At 35.3% G+C, this 23,797-nt stretch overlaps 1 protein-coding gene across 1 annotated transcript in view; it reads right to left on the bottom strand.

The window, feature by feature from the left end:
• Positions 1-2,899: 2,899 nt before the first annotated feature.
• Positions 2,900-23,797, bottom strand: part of LOC145268240 (membrane-associated progesterone receptor component 1-like) — a 52,917-nt gene continuing 32,019 nt past the window's right edge. The window contains exons 2-3 of the mRNA XM_080123566.1: positions 17,146-17,301; positions 2,900-5,187 (exon numbers count right to left, since the gene is read on the bottom strand). Of these exons, the coding sequence (XP_079979692.1) occupies positions 5,072-5,187; positions 17,146-17,301 (272 nt within the window). The 3' untranslated portion in view covers positions 2,900-5,071. The remainder of the gene's footprint in view (positions 5,188-17,145; positions 17,302-23,797) is intronic.

Here is a 23,797-nt window from a genome sequence, read left to right as displayed (position 1 = left end):
TAGCTCCTTAACAAAATATTTAAGTCTTTTTGGTAAGACTTGAGTAAGAATCAATTTATATATATATATATATATATATATATATATATATATATATATATATATAGTAATGAAATCAAAAGGATGTAGTGTTTACCTGTTATAGGCAACGGTAAACTTTAATCTAATATAAATACCAGTATTTATACATAGATACTTTAATCCCAACCGAATAAAAAAGCTCAATACACAATAGAGAGTAGAGCTTATTATAAGAGAAAGAGAATTAAAACTATAAGTTGAAATTTACAATAAAAATTTATTGTTCGATTGGAGTATTCAGTTGAACAATAAATTTTTATAGTAAATTTCAACTTATAGTTTTAATTTTCTTTCTCTTATATATATATATACTTTATTTGTTTTTACATTATATTTTTTTTTTTTTTTTGACAGGAAAGTTATATCTTCTAAAGCTAAGTTAATATTAATTTTATTTATTCAAAAAAAAACAAACAAAAAAAAAACACATTGTTTAAAGTTTTCTAAATTTAAATATTTTCTTATTACAATAATGCTTTTAAATTATGTTTTTAAAAAATGCCTGTACCCGTTCCTTTCAGTCATATATAGAAAGGAAATAAATTTATATATATATATATATATTTAACATTAATATAATGGCCCTCCTAATATGTGGATATAATATCATACAATTGTGTACTGATTAACCACCTGTACCACTACCAGTGGTTTTCGGTTGAGTATGCTTTTTGCTACTATTCCAACAGTGGAATGGTCCATTCTGCAGATGAAGGGACAATGTCTAAAATGTCTACTGCTTCAGTAACCGCCGGCACAGATAGCTAATCAGCACATTATTGTATGATATTATAAGTATACTAGCAGGCTGCCTAGCATTGCCCGGTTGTAAAATATGCTTAAATATGATATTTAAAATTTATGTAGATTTCATATTTATTATTATAGAACCAATTCGCTATTGATTATCATATTGTACCAGATATTTACTTCCAGACCAGAGTTTATAATGTATGAATAAAATCATATACTTAAGCACATGCGTAAGTATTAATTGCCTTTTCTTTTTTTAATAGAAGGGGATTCTGGTCAAGAACAAAATATTTTTTAATTTAAAAAATAAAATATATTTCTAAGTAGTGATTTAAAAAAAAAAAAATTTTTTTAAAATGACGATGATGCGTGGCCTGATAGTAAAAAATAGAGAAAAGATATAACCATTAATATATTTTTCATAGTGATTTTTTATACATATGTAATAAATAATAATACCAGTGGAATTCACCTTAGCTAGGTTGAAACTGTTTTCTTTGAAGGAGTAAGTTTCATAATAGTATCAAGTTAACAAGCGATCCCCAGTTGCATATATATATATATATATATATATATATATATATATATATATATATATATATATATATATATATATATATATGACTTATGTCTTTTTTAAACTTATTTTGTTATTTCATATTATCATTTTTAATTTTTTAATTATTTGAATCATTGTAACAATTTTTTAAGTAATAATTTTTAACACATTTAAGACATTCTGTGAAGTGTCCTCGTTAGAAAGTATTCAAAACTTTCAGACGATGACACTTCACAGGAAATGCGTTAAAAATTATTTCAATAACTTTAAAAAATTATTATAATAATCTAAATAATTAAAAAATCAAAAAGATTAAAAATGAAAATATGAAATAATGAAATAAGTTTAAAAAAAAAATAATAATTGTTGGTGACCCAACTGATTTAAATATACTTTTTTCTCTCGTTGGAATCTCTGAACCCATTTTGATATATATATATATATATATATATATATGTATGTATGTATGTATGTATGTATATATATATATATATGTGTGTGTGTGTGTGTGTGTATCCATACATATGTGTGTATATATATATATGTGTATGTGTGTGTGTGTGTGTGTGTGTGTGTATAGTACCTGCAAAAAGAAAGTCCGCACTTGTAATTTTTTCAATAACTGCAAATTAAAGCTAAATTTAATGTAACTGTTTAGTCAAATATGAACAGGTAAAATTATAGAAGAATAAAAGGCGAATCAAATGAGGTATAGTTTGTTTAAACAGTTACATTAAATTTAGCTTAAATTTGCGATTTTTGAAAAAATTACAAGTGCGGACTTTTTGCTGCCAGTGTGTATATATATATATATATATATATACATATATATATATATATGTGTGTGCGTGTATATACACATATACATATATATATATATATACATATGTGTGTATATATACATATATATACATGTGTGTGTATATACATATATACATATATATACATGTGTGTGTATATACATATATATACATGTGTGTGTATATACATATATACATATATATACATGTGTGTGTATATACATATATATACATGTGTGTGTATATACATATATACATATATATATACATGTGTGTGTATATACATATATATACATGTGTGTGTATATACATATATGTGTGTATATACATATATACATATATATACATGTGTGTATATACATATATATATATATATATATATATATATATATATACATATGTATATGTGTATATATATATAACATATTATGCTAATTTGTCATAATTCTAATGGAATATGAAGGTTAAACAATGCATGTAGCAAACTACCAAACGCCACAAGATTGTTTTTTAAAACCTAAATTAGACAAAATTAATAATTACGGATTTATCACAAGAATATAAAAAAATATGTTTTTAATTCATTTTTTGTCTCTTGATATTTCTGATAATTAAATTAGATGTGATGATAATATTGTAAAATGAAATAGTTAAACATAAAAAAATTAATTTTGTCTTTAATTTTGACAAAAACGTGACCGAAATATTTTTTTTTCTTGAAAATATAGTAACATATTTGAAACCACAAAGCATTATATTAGCAATTTAAAAAAAAAAAAGAAAAGAAATGAGATTATATGTTTCGATTAAAAGAATCAGTAGTTATTCTGTATAGAAGTTTAAACTGTGGAAAAAAAATCTTTATGATATACATACTCGTGAGAGAACAAAAAGATTATATTCTAAAAATAAACTGATCAGGTAGTTCTATTTTTTATAAAGAACATTTTAAAGCAATTAATGATAAATCTCGCAAATTTGAATTATTGTGGAATTATCTGATCTTGTTTCTACAAAATGGTGATGCGAGACGATTTGTCTTTGTTTGGTCGTAAAATGTTATTTTCTTAATGAAAAATAAAATTATTTGATCAATTTACATGATTTTTGGACTATGACATTTTTGTTTCATCACGGGTACATATGATATCATACAGATTTTTCTTTTTTTAATAGAAGGGAATTCTGATCAAGAACAAAATATTTTTTAATTTAAAAACTGAAATATATTTCTAAGTAGCTATTTTTACTTTACAACTTTTTAAAAAAATTTGCCAGTGTAAGGTGTAAAAAAAAAAAATGAAATAGTAAATAAATTTGGAATGATAAATAAAAACAAATAAGGAATACTAAAACTCCTACCAAAAGAATAAGAGCTATTCTGCCTTAGCTGATTTTCCTTTTTCAGTGATTGTTTAAAAATGTCTCCATATTGCAAAACTGACGAATCAGATTAAGTATTTTATAAAAATAAATTATAGCCAAGCATGTTAGTTTATTGCAAATAACAATGTACAACAATAACAAATGAAAATTGGCTAATTAGAATGAAATATTGATTTGTCAACTTAACTGTTCTTTAGGTCCTACCTTTAAAATCAGTTAGGATTAGATGAATATGTGTGCATGAGTATTTTATATAAAAAATAATTGATACATAATCTCAGTATTCTTTCTTTAAATAAACATTTGTTTTGTTAAAACTTATGTTTATATATAATCCGATTTGCAATTCATCAGTAAAAGTCATAATTTTTCGGGTTTTGTCCAGAATTCCCCCTTTATTAAAAAACAAAAATAAAGAAAAATCTATGTAATAAAAAGTCACATAAACTGACCAAGAATATATATTTATATAAGAATTTTTATTATATATTTATATAAGAAAATTGAATTTTATAAGTATCCAAGAAGTTTTATCTGCCATTTTGGAAACAGTAAAAAAAAAAAAAAAAAAAAAAAAACTAATAATTATAACAATGATTCAAACTTGCAAGATTTTCGCTGTAATGTCTACAAATTCTCATTAAGTGCTTAAAAAATGATTTTCTTTATAGAAAACGTGACTACTTTATCAATTTAAGTAATTTTTCGGAATATGGCATTTTCGTTTTGTTCATGGGTACTTATAAGTACAGATTTTTCTTTACTTTTGTTTTCTTAATAGAGGGTGAATTCTGGACAAGAACCAATTTTTCTTCCAAGTTTTATAACTGTTCAATTAACAAAGAGAAAATAAAGAAAATAAATTAAAAAAAAGCGGGCTTGTTGTACAGATATAAAAATAGAAGGACATATAGATGCATTCGTTCAATGCTTCAATTATAATCAACCATTCTTGCATTTTTACAATCATTAAAATATCTACGGGTTTGAATCCATCTTTTAAAGAGATAGTACTTAAGAAAATGTTGAAAATCAGATTCTTATTCAAAATTCCCCCTATATTACAAAAAATACAGAAAAATCTCTATGATGTATGTACCTATGACAAAATGAAAATATCATATTCCAAAAATCATTTAAATTGATCAAGTAGTTATATCTTTATAAAGAAAACTATTTTTAGCGATTAATAGGCATTTGTAGGCATTAAAGCATAAATCTCGCAAGTTTGAATTATGTTGAGTTATTTCCCTTTGAAGTTTTTTAAAGAACGTTTTCAAAATTGGCTGACAAGGTAGCCATTTTTGGGTTATTCACAAAATTTTGTTTTCTTATATAAAAATAAAACTACAGGATTAATTTATATGATTTTTAGAATATGACATTTTCGTTTCATCATGGGTATATACATCGTACAGATTTTTCTTTATTTTTGTTTTTTAATATGGGGGAATTCTGGCTAACAACTGAAAATAATTTCTGGAAAAAAAACTTATTGAGATTTCAATTTGTCATCCTTTCTTTCTTCACTGATTTCTTCCTCAGAATCTGTATAATCTCCAGGTTCTTGACCAGGTCTCAGCAATTTCCCAATTTGGTCATATTTTTCTGGATAAAGAAAAAGAAAAAGAATTAAAACAAGTGAAATGCAAATAATTAAGCTAGTATTTTTTTTTTCTTAGATGGAAAATCAGTATCAAGCTGAAAAACAAAGACTAAATTATGTAAAATCCAGGGCTCCTTTTATGCCATATACAAATGGACAATGGGAATTTAAATCTAGTTTTCTATCTTAGTGCCAAGTCATGGCCTTCACAGAACCAAGCAAAAGATGTACCATCCATTCTTTAAGTCTTAAAAGAAAAAATGGTTGCATTCTCTGTGCTCTTGAACAGTATAGGGAAGAAATTACAATGCCTTTCATTTCCAGGTTTAAAAATCGCCCTTTGACAAATATTTACTGCCAATAAATTAATCGTATGACACATTTACTCAGGCATAGTACTTTCTAATGATGCTCTTGAAATTGCTCTATGCTGTGACATCCCAATGCTGTTTATAAAAAAAAACAAAAAAAAACTCTGAAATAATCAGTACCACACTTTTCTAATATATTATACTAACGGGAGGTGGGGGTGAGGATGCCTGGCTTTGGCCAAGCATAAAATACGCTTAAGTATGATATTTTAATTTGTCCCGATTTTGTACATATTATTAATGATTTCAAAAGTTTTAAAGAGAAAAGTATTTGGGTGCCATCAGCTAGAATCAAAACCGAAAATGTAGTATTCAAAGCTGGTGACGTTACCACTGTACCAACGTGACACGCATATGAACTGATTAAAAATAAAAAATAAACTAAGATGAATGTACAAAATGTATAACGATTTTGACCCATTTTTGACCCCTTTAAAAACATTTTTAACCGGCTAAAGACCCATAAAAGAACGATTTGTAAAAAATCCAATTATTTGAGGACCCTGGTGCCATTCTGCGACTTTTAGTTTCGGGAGAGATAGAGTTTGAAAATATGGAGACAGACAGACATAAAGCCTTTTATATATTAGATAATTAGCATTAATTAGCATTATATTAGCAATTTAAAAAAAAAAAAGAAAAGAAAAAAGAAATGAGATTATATGTTTCACCCATCTCTCATATTCCAAAAATCATCAGCTGCATCGGATTGGATCAAAACCAGTACCATCTTTTAGATCCAATCCAATGCAGCTGACGAAAGTTTTTAGCGGATATATGAACACACAAACAAACCAATGTTTGAGAATTATATAATAGAAGATTGAGTAAGCTTTTTTTTTTATGATGTTTGAAATTTTGTTATTTTGATTTCAATAATTTGATTTTTATACTTTCATAAACATATTTATTATATAAATTCAAATAAAAACATTTTTAAAATAAAAAATTTTTTTTATAATGTCAAACACATTTCTTATAAAACTTCAAATAATATAAAAACGTTTTTTTTTAATTTTGTTATTAGAAGTGCAAATAAAGACTAATTGTGTTATTTTTATCTATAAAATTTTTATTTATTTTTACTGTATACTTTTCTATAACATTCTTTTCTTATATTTTATTTCAATAAATCACTTCAAAATAGAAATACTAAAGAACAATAAAAGTGAAGGAACTGATTTGCCTTGTCACTGCTTCCGGTAGCGCTCCACAGAAAATTAGGAAGTACGTTAACTGACTATAACCCTAATGACTATAGATTAAATTCAATGCAAATAGTAAAACATTCAAATTTAAAAATTGGAGGTTGTGTCTATATTTTAACCCCTAAAAACTCATAAAGAACTCAAGGTTATTTGAAATTTTAGAAATACTTATTGATTGATGTCTAGTACCGAAAAAAAAAAAAAACTGACAGAAGTACCTGAATTTTTAGGAAGAGCTTTCATCATATTTTTTTACCTCCTTTGCATGAAACTAAATATATCCCTTTACACCCAGCAGTTATATTCTAAAATTCAAAATGATTAGTTAATTAATTTAGGTGTGAATCCGGTACATACAAATATATAAGCACAGGCATACCTATATTTATACAAATAGAGATAAGAAATAATTAAAAAAAAAAATTAGTTCCTCTGAGAAAACAATCAAGTTTTGTTTTCTCTCAATTGTTTTTATTGTTGTTCTGTTTTAAATTAGAGTATTATTCCCTGCATCCACTTGTTGCAATGTGGTTGTGTCAGAGCGGTGCTGTCTAGAACTGATCCTTGGTAAGTTTGGAACCAAGCAGTATTAGGACTGCAACTCAACTAACAGGGCTCTAGTGAAAATCTAGGAGGAGTCAGCACCAGGATTCATTGATCTTTCATCGTCTCTACACCTGTGTGATGTATTAATTAGTTTAGCAGTGAATTCTGTACACATAAATATATAAACATAGACACATATGTAACTTTATATAAATAGAGGAAAATAAATGCAAAATACACAGAGTTAGGAAGCAGGTTGTTGTTTTTTTTAGTTTGTGCCTGGTTTAAACATAATTTTTGCTTGAACTGTCATTTCATTTTATTTAATTTAAAAGTTTCAGTTATGGTGAGAGAGAGGTGTTGGACAAGTGGTTGTGCAGAATACAAGACATGCAATACAAGTAGACCATCAGCTGACTCTTCATCTACAGGATTGTGGCCTCAGGAAAACCCACCAAAGATGAGTGCAGGGTCCCTTTCCATGCGCGACATGGCACTACAATCATCCTGATATTATACAACTGTTGATGGAGCAGCCACTCTAAGCATGACCAAAGAGCTTCTGTACTATCAGTCAGAAACAGCAGCCAGGAACTGTCAATCGGGTACCCTGAACCCATAAAAAAAAAGTCAACCCAATCCAATTGCACTGGCAGATATAGCACTCATGCAACCACACAATGCCCAGTTCAGGGGGATGGGATGTAGCAGGAGCAGGGAAAACAGCGTTCATTGCCATAGTCTGGAAACAAGTTTGACCACTGGGTGATTTTGTTGAATCCTTGTGACAGTACCTCTGCACCTGACTAATAGGCAAAGGAGTATGAAAGCCTATCTACTCTTTAAGCAGTTTAGGTTTGCAAACCGGTAATTTGTTTGAGTCACCAGCTCTAGGAAGGTTGTCGTCCAGGAGTGAAGAGGCCTCCCTCTCCTAGGTTTAGCTCCAGAGTTTTCCTTCTCCTTTTAACTTAAACAGTTTCCTCAAAAATATATAAAGAGTGTTTTTTTGGTCCCCTGACAAAAGGAAGGTGGACCTGTAAATTTAACGTTCGTTTGTTCATCCGTTCATCTGTCCGCACTTTTCTCAATAACTACACCTTGGAATTTTTGGAAATTTTGCACAAACATTAAACATGATATGAGTAAAAAAGCAACAGAACAGATTTTCCGAGAAAACTCTGGTTGCCCTCCTAGGAGTGCCTTTCAGGTTAAAATGGCTAAAATTGACACTTTTGTGCTTATTAAAAAAAATTGATGCCTTGGATTTTTATAAAACTTTCTGAAAAGTTGTAACTAACTGATTTCTATATAATTTTGTTTGTCTATACTTCGTGATAACTCTTGAGTGTGTCCCAGAGGCTCTTTTAGGGCTGAATAAAAACACTCCATTTTTGGGGACTATTTTACCATAATTGTCCAAAATTTTCTGTATATGTCTATTTAGCAGTTTTGCGTGGTGCTGAACTCAAATTTAAATATGTTAAGGCCTTGGGGACTTTGGGGCACATGGGGGGGGGGCGTTTTTAGGTTTCTGGTTAAAAAAATCCTCTTTTGGATCGAACACAAAACTCTTGACAATTATTTTACCTTCGAATTTTGTACTTAATTTATTCTATAAATTGCTTCTCTTAACCAGGTAGAACTTTTTTCTATCTTAATAGGTTCATTTTACGAGGGGTGTGCAATAAGTAATGCCCCTGACACACTTCCCATAGGAGTAGAGCAATGAAACTTGGCACAGTTATTAGTCTTTCTCTACATAGGAACCACCCAGAGTTATGCATTTCTCCCATTGTTTGATGCAGCTCTGGAGACCGTTTTTGTAGAACACCCCAGGTTGGTCCTCCAACCACGACATGACTTCAGAAATCAAAGCTGCATCATCTGGGAAACGCTTTCCTTTCAAAAATAACTTCATGGCTGGGAAGAGGTGAAAGTCAGAGGGTGCAAGGTCAGGAGAGTAGGGAGGATGGGGAAGCATTTCATAACCACACGCCCATGCTTCTGATCTGGCGACATGCGAGTTATGGACCGGAGCGTTGTCCTGCAGGAGGAGGGTACCTTTGCTGATCTTGCCCCGCCTCTTGATTTTGATAGCTTCCCTTAATTTCTTCAAAAGTGAAGCATAATAGGTTCCTGTAATTGTGGTACCCTTTGCCAGGAAATCTGTCATCACTACTCCGTCCTGATCTCAGAAGACTGTGAGCATGACCTTGCCAGTGGAGGGCTGCACCCTTGCCTTCTTTGGAGGTGGTGAGTCCAAGTGCTTCCACTGCATTGACTGGGCTTTGGTCTCTGGATCATAGTGATGAACCCAGGTTTCATCCTGTGTAATCAGTCTTTTGAAAAACTGACTCATCTTCTTGGCACATATCGAGCACTTAACGCGTTCTCGCTTCTGGAATGGTGTGAGCAGCCTGGGAATCCATCTCGCAGACACCTTATGAATATGCAAATGGTCATGAATGATAGTTTCCACAGACTCTATACTAATCTTGACAACTTGGGCTATTTGGTGAATAGTAATGCGCCAATCTTCCAAAATGGCAGCCTCAACTTGACGGACAGATGCCTCATCAATGGCAGAAGCCTTGGGGGCAGGTCTGGGAGCTGTTTCCACAGACTTCCGGCCATGTTTGAATTCACGATGCCAGTGTTTTACAAGGACATATGATGGGGCTTTATTATCACCATAAGTTTCTTTCATTTCATCAAAAGTCTCCTGTGGTGAGCGTCCTTTCAAATACAAAAACCGGATCAGTGCTTGACATTCAACAGGCTCCATTTCACACCTGACTCAGTTCAAACACCTGTAAAACAGAAACCACAATTAGTTCAGAGCTGTAATTTGCCACATAACCCGTAGAGATATAAATCATTGCACATGCAAAATTTCAGCTAGATCAGACAACTGGAAGTGGGTTAGGAGCATTACTTATTGCATGCCTCTCGTATTATTGAAAAAATATTTTTTCAGCTACATTCATTATAAATAAATAAATAATATAGATAATAAAAAATAATGAAATGATATAAAATAAACAAGATAAATAATATATATAATCACCACTTATCAAGGCCCCAAAGGCCACTCAAGGTTAAAGGTTAATGAATGTAAGGTGGTTATGTAGTGATCGTTTAATGGTGTAGATTGGATAGAATTTTGATTATCTAAGGGGCGACTCAATAAGAACTTGTTGACATTAAACTTGAAGGCCACCATATTGTAATTGGCTGGGCAGTTCTAGGAAAGATGCTTTGTTCATGGAATCTGTATTTAGATTTAGGCACAGATAAAGAGTGGGGAAAATTGTTGATAGTGGTTGTGTTATGTTATTTAGTTGTGGAACATGAGAAAATTATCTGTTATTTATCTGTCTGTATCTATCTCGATGTAGCTATCTAAATAACTGGCAAGGTAAACAAGAGATGAGATGTGAAGCTATGTTTTGATAAAAAGTTGTCAAAACATATTGAGGTGTAAAATTTGCACTGGGAGCTCTAAAAATAGCTGACCGGAAGGACGTGTTTGTTGTCATGTGTTCAGGTTGACTGGACATTATCAGTTGGAATTTGGATGTTGAGAAGAGCAGACGGGTTAACAGTTGTTTCCTCCCCTCTAGGGAGGGAGCTGATGTGTCTCAAAATTGGAGACTAGAATTAAGCAAAGATATTCACTTTCCATTCTTCTGCGATCAACACCTGGAAAGTGAATAAAAACTATATAAAACCAACCATCATTTTGGAGTTGAAATGTATTCGTCTACAGCTTCAATCCAACAGATGAATTTCCAGGTGGACCAAAAGACTAACGACGTAGTTTAAAAGTTGATGAGGTATGTCAAAATACATGTATGTGGTTATGTTATGTCTGACGCAAAATACATGTATGTAGTTATGTTATGTCTGACGCAAAATACATGTATGTGTTTATGTTATGTCTGACGCACACGCACGCAACATATTTAGACGATCACGGCACATAAATAGACTGCAACACAATAGCTTAAGGTTCGGATAGTGAAGAAGCCATGTACAGAGACTAGTAACATGACATACAATAGTACGACTTATATAAGAACCACCTCCGTCACATTATATATGGCTGTATGTTGATTTGGTACCTCAATAATGTAACAGTTGTAGCTAGTCGAGTGTTTTTTTGTGAAAGTTTGGCAAGGGAGGGAACCATAGTTTATTTAGATGAGCACTTGCCATGAAAATAACCATAGAGCAGAGACAGGCTCACAACGTTTCTTCTGTGGGAAAGAAGTTGCAGGGAAGAGAAAAGGGCATATATAATAATAATAATATATAATCTATATATATATAAAAGCGAAAATGTGGGTATGCATGTATGTATGTATGTATGTGTGTCAGGTCATATCATATGATACTGGTACCATGTAACCCAGTACTACCTGCCTCATGGTTGGGTCACCGGCGACTAAACTGGTTCCCCCACCAGACTTGTTTGGTGAGGAGGGCGGCTAGTCTCCCTAGAGGATTAAAAACAAGACCTTCCAAAGGGCGAATGAACTCTTTTTCTGGGTCAACGGCCAACTAGCACTGTGTATATTTGTGTGTGTGTGTATATGTGTATTGGGGTGGAGAGGGCTCCCGTAAGCCGTGGTGAAGGCAACCTTTCTAGAAGCAAATCTCTGATTTAAAAAACCATAAAGCGGGAGACCAGTACCCGCATTAAGCTGGTCTGCAGTTTAATTTGTTGCTGGCTATCTTGCTCTTGCTTGTTGCTGGATCTCAACATTTTGAACCGAGAGAGAGACTTAGCTGTCGTACAAAGCTAAGACTCTGTAACATCATCTTTGTATAGATACTCCCTCAGGCATTTGGGCTCATGGATTTTAAATGTCTGAGGGAGTGGCACTCGTCTGACAAGACGTCGCAATCATCATCATGTATGTATGTATGAGTGGTCAAGCTCTGGTGTGGACGTGTGTTAAAAGCACACAGATGTCTTAGCGTCTTTCTGTGCTTCTCCCAGACAAATCAACCCCACGTGCACATCGTGACCACTGCCACGCAGACAGGGCTCTGATGAACGGCGAGTGTCCTGCGTCGTATAACTGGACCTCCACTGCCTTGTGGGCCAAGGTTATTTAAATAAAGGCTAAAGGTGAGGTAACCCTGACAGAAACCTCCAGAGGAGCTTAGGCCCTGTAAGCTGCGGCATATATGACTCACCAGCGTGTGGAATATGCTCTGGTACCCAGCAACCTAATCTCCAGTCATGGATCAAATGGCATGGTGGGTGGAGAGGGCTCTGTAAGCCATAGTGAAGGCAACCTCCCTAGGAGAAGGAAAACTGATATAAAACCTGCGATGACTACTGCATCCAATGATGTTGACTTGTTCTTCTTTTTGGATCAATGTGGCAGTTGTTTAGAGAGTGGGATTGTCTCGGTGCAAAGTCTTTCCCCACTATAACAATCCTCATGCACAGGCATTGCTCGATATAAATTAGATACACTTTTTACCATCTCGTGTATCTTTATAGCAAAAAAGGCTGGCTGTAGCCTTAAACGGCAAAACATTCAATGAAGTTGGAAAATATGATTATAAACGTAAATGGCAATAAGGGAACTGGAATTTCCAGGGCCTGGCCCGGCAGGTGTTTCAGGGCTCCACAGCCTGGACCCGGTCGTCATCATGCTACTGCGAGGAAATATATGAAAATGACCATCGGCTGTTGGAATGTGTGGACCTTGCTTGACTTGCCATCAGCAATAACACATCCAGAGCATAGATCTGCTCTTGTATCTAAGGAACTTCAATGTTATGACATGGACATAGTTGCTCTGTCTGAGACCAGGCTGGCTGATGAGGGACAGTTTTCTGGATTGGCTGGGGCCTACACCATTTTCTGGAGTGGTAGAACGGATGGATGTAAGAGGGAATCAGGCGTGGCTTTTGCTATAAAGGCATCAATTCTTTCTAGCCTGGAAGAACTTCCCTGTGGTGTGAGTGACCGGATCATGACTCTGAGGTTACCTCTGGTAAATGGTCATTATACAACTTTTTTGAGTGTCTATGCACCCACTATGGATGCAACAGAAGATGAAAAGGTTGTTTTCTACCTTGCTTTGTGCAGTGTAGTTAGACGCATTCCCTCTGCTGATAAGATCTTCATTCTTGGAGATTTTAATGCTAGGGTGGGAAGAGATTTTGAAACCTGGGATGTGCTGGGTAAACACGGAGTGGGCAAGTGTAATAGCAATGGTCTGATGTTATTGCAGTTTTGTTCAGAGATGGGTTTTAAAATCGGTAACACCATGTTCCAGCAGAAGGACAAATACAAGACGACCTGGATGCATCCTGGTTCCAAACAATGGCACTTGATAGACTATGTGCTAGAAAATGTGAGATGAGGGATATCTGCAGTGTTCGTGTCATGCGGGATGCAGAGTGCTGGACCGACCATCGGTTGGTCCGTGCAAAGATTAAGTGTGTTGTGAAGCCCAAGATGAGGGAAGCTAGTGTGGCTATCCCAAAGCGACTTAATGTTGTCCGTCTAAGGGACAATATTGTGAGGGAGAAACTAGTTAAAGAGATGGAAGAGGTTGATTGTGAAAATACTTGGCCTGCTTTTAAGGAATCTGTGTATAAGGTGTGCGAGAGAGTATTAGGTTATTGTGAGCGTAAACATCAGGATTGGTTCAATGAGAATGATACTGAAATTCAGGCTCTGCTTGATTCAAAAGCCAGGCCATTGCACGCTTATCTCAGGGGTGGTTTGACGGATGGTGAGCAAGATCGATTGAAGGACAAGTTTAAGGCAATCAGGCACGAGGTGCAGAGGTGGTTGCGTAACATGCAGGATGAATGGTGGAAGCAGAAAGCTGAGGAAATACAGCTCGCCTCGGATTCGAACAACACCAAGGTCTTATACAGCCTATTGCGCATGGTTTACGGACCATCCAGATCACCTATCACTCCTCTGCACTCGAGAAATGGTGGGGATCTTCTTCAAGATCTTACCGACATCCTTCATAGATGGAGGGAGCATTTCGATGACCTCCTGAACAGACCTACTTATGTTGATCAGGAGTTTGTTAGGTCGATTCCTAGCAATCCGGTCAAGGATATCTTGGCAGAGGTTCCTTCTCTCCAGGAGGTTGAAGCAGCTGTCCATAAGCTGAACAATGGAAAGTCTCCTGACCCAAATCGTTTGCATGCGGAGATCTTTAAATGTTCTGGACCCAAGATGATGCAACGCTTAGCGGAATTGCTTGGCGGGATGAGTGTATTCCGCAGGATTGGCGGGATACATTGATGGTAGTGCTATACAAGGGAAAGGGTAGCAGAGATGAATGTGGAAACTATCAGGCCATCTCTTTGTTCTCAGTAGTCGGTAAGGTGCTCTGTAGGATCATGCTAGACAGAATGCTGGAGCATATTGCTGATGATGTTTTGCCTGAGTCGCAGTGTGGTTTCAGAAGATGTCGAGGGACAGTGGATATGATTTTTACAGCCAGGTAATTGCAGGAGAAATGTATAGAACAGCAAAATGGACTGTATCAGGTGTTCATCGATTAAGGCCTTTGATACAGTCAATAGGGATAGTTTGTGGGAGATTCTGAAAAAGCTTGTAACCATCTTAAAGCTCTTCCACGATGATATGAAGGCTGTGATCAACGTTGGGGGAAAGTTGGCTGATCCTATCTCAGTAGAAAATGGTGTTAAGCAGGGAGACATTCCAGCACCCACACTCTTTGTGTTGTATTTCACCATGGTCTTTAGGATGGCATTTGGGGGGTGCTTTGATGGTGTCTATATTCATTACCGAACTACTGGGGGGTTGTTCAACATTAGGCACTTCAATGCAAGTACAAAGGTACTCACCAACACGATTCGTGACTTGCTCTATGCGGATGAGTGTGATCTGGTGGCTCATACTGTGACTAATATGCAGCATCATGTGGATGCTTTTGCGGTTGCCTGCAGTGCATTGGGCCTGACCATCAATCTGAAAAAAAACTGTCTTAATGTATCAGCCTGCTCCGGGCATGCCATACTATGAGCTCTCAGTTTATATCCGTGGGTCAAGGATAGTGGCTGTCACTAAGTTTGTATACTTGGGTAGCACACTGAGTATGTCCGGTGCCCTGGATGATGAGGTATCGTTACGAATCAGCAAGGCAAGTGATGCATTCGGAAAGTTGGACGGGCGTCTGTGGAGACGTCATGGGATCTTGCTGCCAACTAAGATTAAGGTTTATGCCGCATGCGTACTCTCTACTCCTCTCTTGGACAACATACAGGGAGCATTTGAGACGTCTTGAGCGGTTTCACCAGATGTGCCTACGGTGAATCTTAGGTGTGAGTTAGGTATGTCAGTGATGTGGAGGTGCTTGAACGAACCCAATGCCTTAACATTGAGGCTCACATTATTAAGCATAGACTGAGATGGAGTGGACATGTGGTGAGGATGTTAGACAGTCGACTTCCCAAACAACTCCTTTATGGCGAGCTTGCTGAGGGAAGATGTCTGGCTCAAAAACCTAAATTGAGATTTAAGGATTGTTTAAGATCCAACTTAAAAAAATGTGGGATTGATGAAAGAACCTGGGAGAGTCTTGCTTTGGATCACAGAGGGTGGAGAAGGACCTTGCGGGGAGGTGTGGGCAAGTTTGAGGTGGATTGAACCCAGTATGAGCGGCTGAAGCGCGATATCCGGAAAGGGAGAGTGAAAGGAACCGTGGACGGGAGGGGGGGGCGCCAAATTGGTCTGGAGTGTGAGGTGTGCGGAAGAATATGTCTGAGCAGAGCTGGGCTGATAAGTCACCAGTCTACTCATCAGTGCAGTGGGCCACAAAGCAGTCTTGAGTTGCCAGAGCTAACCTGTGTCAACTGCGGGCTGGTGTACAAAACAGCAGGCAGTTTGAAACGGCATTTGATCTTGCATAGAAAAGAACAGCAAGAATGTGCTGCTAGTGGTACACATGTCTGTACAATGTGTGCTAAGGAATGCAAGAGTTTAGCAGGGCTTAAAAGCCACATTCGTGCAGCACACTACTGAATGTTTTTGTGTTTCTATATACCTTATTTTTGTGCTATATCGAGTGATGGCAATGTTCGAAAGCGAATTTGCTGCCATCACATCATGTATGTATGTATGTATGTGTGTTTGTATGTCTCGCAAAAATTTTCAACATGGGCCATGGATTTTCGCCATATAGGTATCATTTTAAAGCTTGAACCTTCACCCGACAAATATCGAAAAATTGGCCAAAAACATTAATTCCTTCACCCTAAAATGATCAGTTTTGTACAGGGAGGGGTGCCGAAAAAAATCGTTCCTTCATTTTCTCTCATCCTGCTACTACGATAATGACGTCATGTTTGACCTACAAAACGTTCACGTTAGTTTCAACTACCTGCAAGTGTTTTTAAAGGTTTAAATTTATCCGTTATTAAGTGCGTGTCTCTTTGGCGTAGGGTTAACGTGTTGGGCATTTTTTTTCCACCTTAGTCTCGATGCTTTGGGTTCAAGCCTGCCTTTCTACCTAAACTTTTTTCCCCTCTTTTACACCTTTTTTTTCCCTATTTTTTTTTTTTTTACGTTTGTTCGGTGTTTTGCTTTGTTTTGGTTTTTCCAATTTTTGTTTAATATCATGTTTTTTTGAAATATTAAAACAGGATCACCCTCTCCTACATACACACCTACAAACACCCGGGCAACGCCGGGTACCCCCCCCCCCCGCTAGTAATATAATAAATATAATAATTAATAATATAATAAATAAATATAAATACATATATATAAATGAATAATAAAAATGATATATTGAAATAAAGATAGATGTTATTTTACCTGTCAGTTGTAATTCCCATTCTAATATCCGATTCATTTCAGCCGATGTCAGATCACTCAAATCATCATAATCATCTTTGATGGCAGATTTACTGACTGAGAAAATAGATAATGCCCTTGATGCATCACGGCCAGCAAAAACAGAATATGGCCCGCCTACAAAAAATAAAATAAAATAAAAACAATAAAAAGCATGAGAAATATGAAGAAGAAAGGGAGAAATTTATTTGAATAATTTATATCGATTATTCGTAGTTCTATCCATTTGGCTTAATGGTAAGAGTGTTCACTAATGGGCCGATAAACTGAGATTCAATCCTAGATAGTCATATCAAAGACAAAAAAAAAAAAAAAATGGTGCTAAATACTCCCTTGCTAAACACTCAAGATTATAAAGTGAATGATAAAGGGGCCTGGCTTTTTGGCCAAGATCAAATCTCACTCGTGCAGTATTTGTTCCAGCAGATGCTGCAATCAAAGACCATATGTGGGGGCAACTACACATATAAAATCATTGCTCTTGTAGCAATTAGTTATTGGTCAATGTAGAGGAAACCCTTCATACTAATTGTCACTATCCAGTTCCCCTTGGGGGAGCTGGTTCCTCTCCCCTTCACTCTCCACATTAAAAAATGGCCTTGTGTCTAATTTGCTCAATGGGGAAGCAAATGAATAAAAAGTGAAGGATAAAGCAATCCTCAAAAAGGAGTGGTACCCTCCCTTATAACTTGATGTAATAGTTAATAAAATGTGAGCCTTTGGGTTGCCCTTGATTATAGTTAACCAGTTTCCTTTTTTCTTTGATTATTTACGACATTTAAGAGAAGTTGCAGTAAGGGCAAGCAAACACCGAGGCTCCTGCTTGACTATCCAATTTTGGGACCATCTTGCAATCTCATCTCAGTTGTGAAGAATTTTTCCTATCAGAAAAATTCGATAATATTGCACAGAGTGGAATTTGGAGATTGCTGACCTGCTGAAATGTGAAAACTGGACAATGAGCTTGTTCAATATATTTTACTTGCAGGCCACCCAGTGTTGCCCAATTGTAAAATATGCTTAAATATGATATTTTAATTCATGCAGATTTTGGATTTATTATTATAGAAAAAATTCTTTATTGATTAATTTATTAGTTTTTTAAAAAATGACTTGGATGCCATCAGCTAGAATTGAAACCAAAACATACAGCACTCCAGCCTCATTTTTTATCTCTGAGCTATGCCCATTTGCATTTAAATAATTAAAAAATAATGTTGTTTTCCCTATTAATGTTGATTTGTGCATGCAAACAGGTTTAGTTGACTACTCCTGCTAAGGTCAACTGTTTTGTTTTCAATTGTGATCCCTTAGCAACAAATTTTACTGGCAAAAAATCAAATGGAAAGTGTACTACAGGTAAAAATGCCCTAGATATCAAATTTCAACTCTGTAGACAAAATATTCAAAGAGGAGTTTGGTAGAGACTTTTCACACAAACACCAACAAGGTTACTTATTTCTGTGTGTTAGAATGTTTTCATCTTAAATTTTACATAATTATGCAGAATAAACAGAATTCAAACTGTGACGGGACACCGGACGATGCCGGGTGTCCCGTTCAGCTAGGTGAAGATAAGAATGCTTATGGCCGGGGGGGGGGGGGGGCGTGCTAATATTGTGTCAAAGATTAAGACAGGCGTTTATGAGATTTTCGGGAGAAATGGTATCTGTTTTAATGGCGGAAAAAAAAGAGATAAGTCTGAAAATGTGAATTTTGGACAAAGAGATTATTTTTCTAGTTGGATCTGGTGAGAATGAGTTTTAACTAACGTAATTGATTCGGACAGTCTCGAGAATTTGGGTTCCAAAATGTCTGCTCGGAGTCGGGGACCCGGGGTGTTTTAACTCGGAGACCACCAAGCTAGTTTGACAGATATGTTCACAAAACAATAGAGAAAGGGAAAAGAATAAGAAAATAGGGGGATAGAGAAAGAAATTCACAAGAGAAGAAAGAGGGGGGAATAGAAGATAATGGAGAAAAGGAAGGAAGATGCTTTTGATAAACAACGATCGCCTACTCGAAAATAGATAGAAGGGTTTTGGCAGTCTTTGGCTAGCGAGCGAAGCGTACACATCGGCTCTCGCCCCACCTGGGGGTGAGAGGGGCAGAAATCTTAATAAGAACTAACTTGAAAAGATCTTGTTCTTAGCTAGAGAATTAACCTGATATGTCAAGTATACAACCTGCATCACGAAGCGCGGATAACGAAAACACGACTTTAAACAAATGTAGAATGATTGCAAATAATTATTTTATTTCGTTTAAACGAAAATGACCTCAGAGTTTTTTCTTTGTTTTTCGATTGCCGACATAAGTGAAGATGCAGTTTATTTCAGGTATGCCCTGACGCCAGACGACGAAGACACATACATGAAACCAGAGTGACGGCCGAAGAGGACAATGTTGCCACACGGACTTGGGGTCATGCACGTTTAACGTGCCTTGAGCAGCGGAGGTATGTTTTCCAGTGACCAGTGCGAGTCTGGTCACGCTGGAGGGGTCCACCACTAGACGACGCATGCCCGGGACACGAAAGTGTCACATTCACGTGCCAGTGACATATATCTGTTATAATCTGGTGCCGATGACTATCACGATCTGCTGCCATGACTCTTGTGTCACAACGTGATGCGCGTGACACTTTCCGTTACAACGTGGTGCCGTGACCAGGATGATCACATCTGGGATGTGCACGAACGAGTGACCATGATCACATTTTGAAGCGTTTGGAACTCAGTTCTCTTGAGAAAAAAAATATATATAAAGGAAATGGAAAATAGCACAGAAAAATGTTTAGAAAAAAAAAGGAAAAAAATGGGAGAAAAAGAACGATTGAAAAGAAAACTTATCGAAGAGAAAAGAAAGACTGACATTGAACGTACTGAAGGGAAAAGAAAGAGTGAAATTGAACTTTGAGGGCATAAATAGCTGTCAGAATGCAGAAAAAAAATGTGCAGCGAGACAGGGAAATGGAGATATGGAAAGAAAGGAAGCAGACGAGAAAGGTAGGGGCAGATTTTTATTGGTTCCTATTCGCTCAGATTTTTTTTTTTTAGGCGCTGTTGTCAGGGTGCTTTTCGTTGGTTACGTATTCTGTAAAGATCTTTTTTTTTCTTAATATTGCAAAGTATTGTTGATTTTTTTTGTCACCCCCAAAGAAAAAAAGTGGAAATGAAATATGTATTTGTTTAAACGGGTTGATACGTTGTTGTATTGGGGCATTAAGAACAGTCGCGCATATGTTGTCACTGATATAAGAGAGAGAGGGGGAGAGAGGGAGAGAGAGAGAGTTTTGCTTCCTTGGGTCCGACGAGCGAAGATCCCCCCATCGATTGACCCTGTCACGTAGATAATTGAGTTTTTGTCGGAGAGAGAAGAGAAAACCTTGCAGTTAACAAGTGGCCAGTTCCTAACTAAACAGCTAACTATGATTGTACCCGTGATTGAAATACAAGGAATTTTGAACAAAAGGAAACAACTATTGACTTGGTCTTTTCAATTGTTTTGCATGACAAGTCTGTTTCAGGAAACCGGCTGTTGACATCCTCGCTGAGGAAACACCAGAACCGACAACCGGGGTCATTCCACCACTGGACGACACGCGTGAAATAAAAAAAATCATCTAATAAGAAACCTTAAAAAATGAATAATTAAGAAATACATAAATATAAACGTAGACATGACTGGGGTGAGAAGACAGTCAACGGGCAACTGTGCAAACGACTATATTTTGAACATACAGGCAAACAATACAAACACAAGCTGGAGCTGGTATTGAATAAAAGATGGGGCAGAAAAACTTATTTTTATTTCTATAATACACTAAAGCATGTTTGTACACATGTTATCACTTTTCACACACATTTGAAAAAAAAAAAAAAAGAAGGCAATGATTGGTGATTAAAGTGATGCTGCTAAGGTAAAAAAAAACATTCACTTCCCTGCAACCTCTTTTCCACAGAAACCTCTAAAAAAAAACATTCTCTTCCCTGCAACCTCTTTTCCACAGAAAAAGACGTTGCGAGCCTGTCTCTGCTTTATTGCTATTTACATGGCAAGTGCTTATCTGAACTCCAATCTAGGGTCCTCCTTGTCCTGACTTTCATGAAAAACACTTGTCTAACTGAAACTACTATTAATAATTTCCCCCATTCTTTATCTGTCTCTAGACCTAAATGTAGATTCCATGAACAAAGCTTCTTTCTTAGAACTGTGCGCCTGTAGAACTGTTCCGCTTTCCTGCTTTCCAACCGATTATAATTATAATAATATAATTTAAAATGAATGTTTCAAAAATCAAATTATCTCACCTAGTTGATGAAAACAGTGCACTTCTAAAATAAACACACTTAAAAAAAAAAAGTGATATTCATTTGAATTGAATAATAATTGATTTGATAATAATTTTTATGATAAAAAATAGAGAATATTTATTGTTTTAAAAAGAATCAAATTGCTACAAGTAAGTAAATAAAAGGTATATTCACTTATTTAGAGAAACAACAACTATTTTTATGTAAAAAAAAATGTGTTTTTATTAATGATATCGAAACTGACAGACATTTATCATTTCAAAAGAAATAGTATTATTAAGAATAGATTATACAAATTAATTTAGGAAGCACCATGGAATTTCCAAAGAGTCCTGCTAGTTATCTTTTTTTTTCTTTTTCAATTTTCTGTTGAGAAAGGGGCATCTGGTAGGATGCCAGATATTCGGCCACTATTTCAGAGATGCCAACCGCTGAAATAATGAGTGCATGTTTAGCATCCACTAGGATGCCTCATCTCTAGCCCCATCCTCCAAAAAACAAAAAAACAACATCAATAAAAAGAATTATTATTAGAGTGTGTGTGATAAAAAAAAAAAAAATAGAAATCAACACTTCCCAGTAACGTCAGAGGTACCTAACAAACTAGGGGAAGGAAAACTCTGGAATAACACCAACTTTCCAACCTTTGTAAAAAGAATAAATCATACATAGATGCATTTAAAATGTTTAATACTCATGAAATATATTATTTTCATTTTCAATCTAGGCTTTTAATATCAATATCAGAGTGAGAAAAAAACAACAACTTTATAGGTACATAGATTACTATGGGACGGAAGAGATACTACACCATGATGCCAGCCTATAAGCCTGACATCCTGAGGTTTGTAGAAAGTTGAAAAAATAAAAGCTTACTTTAAATACGAGTTTAAATAATGAACACAACGATACAGATAATGCCATCATCATGATAATCATCATATTTGGCTTTATATCTATTTTACATGTTGACACATTAAAAGCCTTCAGAAATTTACTTCCAAATTAACTGTTGTGGGGGTACAAATCACCCCTATTTGAGTACTAAGTGGAATCAACCAGTCCTATGAATACCACTGGTTTCAGAGACTAGATGTTGACATTCATACCATGTTTAACCGCATGCTACAAGCACATTCCTCTCATACCACTTTAGTGGCACCTTTATTTTTATGATAAGTACATATTATATTCATACACTTTATACTAATTGTGGTATCTTTCATTTGTGACCCCTAGCACAGGTCTATAACACTAACCTATCTCTGGCCAAGTCTTATTTATCCCTCTTTCTTTCAGGCCCATTTTTATCACTTCCTCCAATGTTTTCCTCAACCTTCTCCTGCAAACTGGAGTTGCTATCTTAAACTGTTCTACATATGACACAATAACCCAGTCACTTTTTTTTTCAATGTGACCATACCATTGAAGTCGCCTGTTCTGCACACCTGAGGGCATTAAAGCATATCTATTATATCAGACGCATATCATTTGTTTCCATGCAACTCTCACTGATCAGGTTTCACTTCCATACATCATACTGCATACACATGCTTGATAGATTCTTCCCTTGGTCGACAGTGGTAACTCTCTGCTGGTTAGTAATGGCAGAATTTATTCCATTCACTCCTAACTCTTGCACACAAACTGGTTATCCTCTTTCCATTTACCTCAAAGCACAAAAGATTGAATTATACCCAAATCTATTTTCACAAATTGAGCAAAAGAAACTTTCTGTTTGGGGGGGGGGGGTGCTTTCCAACACTACAACCATTGATCATCAATTTGATCTTGGTAATATTCATTCTCAGACCTTTATTTTCTATAGGATTTTTCAAGTAGGTCTTTCATTATTTCACAGGCAAGTATTAAATCAGTATATAGCATCTCTTCTGGACAACCCATACAAAACTTCTTGGATATTTCTAATACACAAATGAAAAGCAATAGACTCAGTACAGAAACCTTTAAAGTAGTCACTGAAATGTGTTAATTCTTAGATGATTTTAAGCATTTCTGTATATTGCTTCACCAACCTTCACCAATCTCTCATTTGTTGCTAATTTACACGAAATCCATCAGACAAGCTCTTCATAGGTAATTCTCTTGCATTTGTCTCAAGATAATTATAGCACCAGTGATACTTTTTTCCCCAGATATAAAACCAAACCACATTTCATCTCTGCTCATCTGACTTCTTATTTGCTGCTCGGTTGTTCTCTAACTCACTTTCAGGATCATCTGTTCATCAACTTTAACTCTCTGTACTTACTTTAATCAAGCGCTTCCCATGCACA

The sequence above is a fragment of the Euprymna scolopes genome, chromosome 43 (assembly GCF_053919585.1).
Source record: "Euprymna scolopes isolate OS-2025 chromosome 43, ASM5391958v1, whole genome shotgun sequence".
NCBI lineage: Eukaryota > Metazoa > Mollusca > Cephalopoda > Sepiida > Sepiolidae > Euprymna > Euprymna scolopes.
The sequence above is the reverse complement of the archived record's forward strand: the minus strand, read 5'-3'. Positions and strand labels throughout refer to the sequence as shown.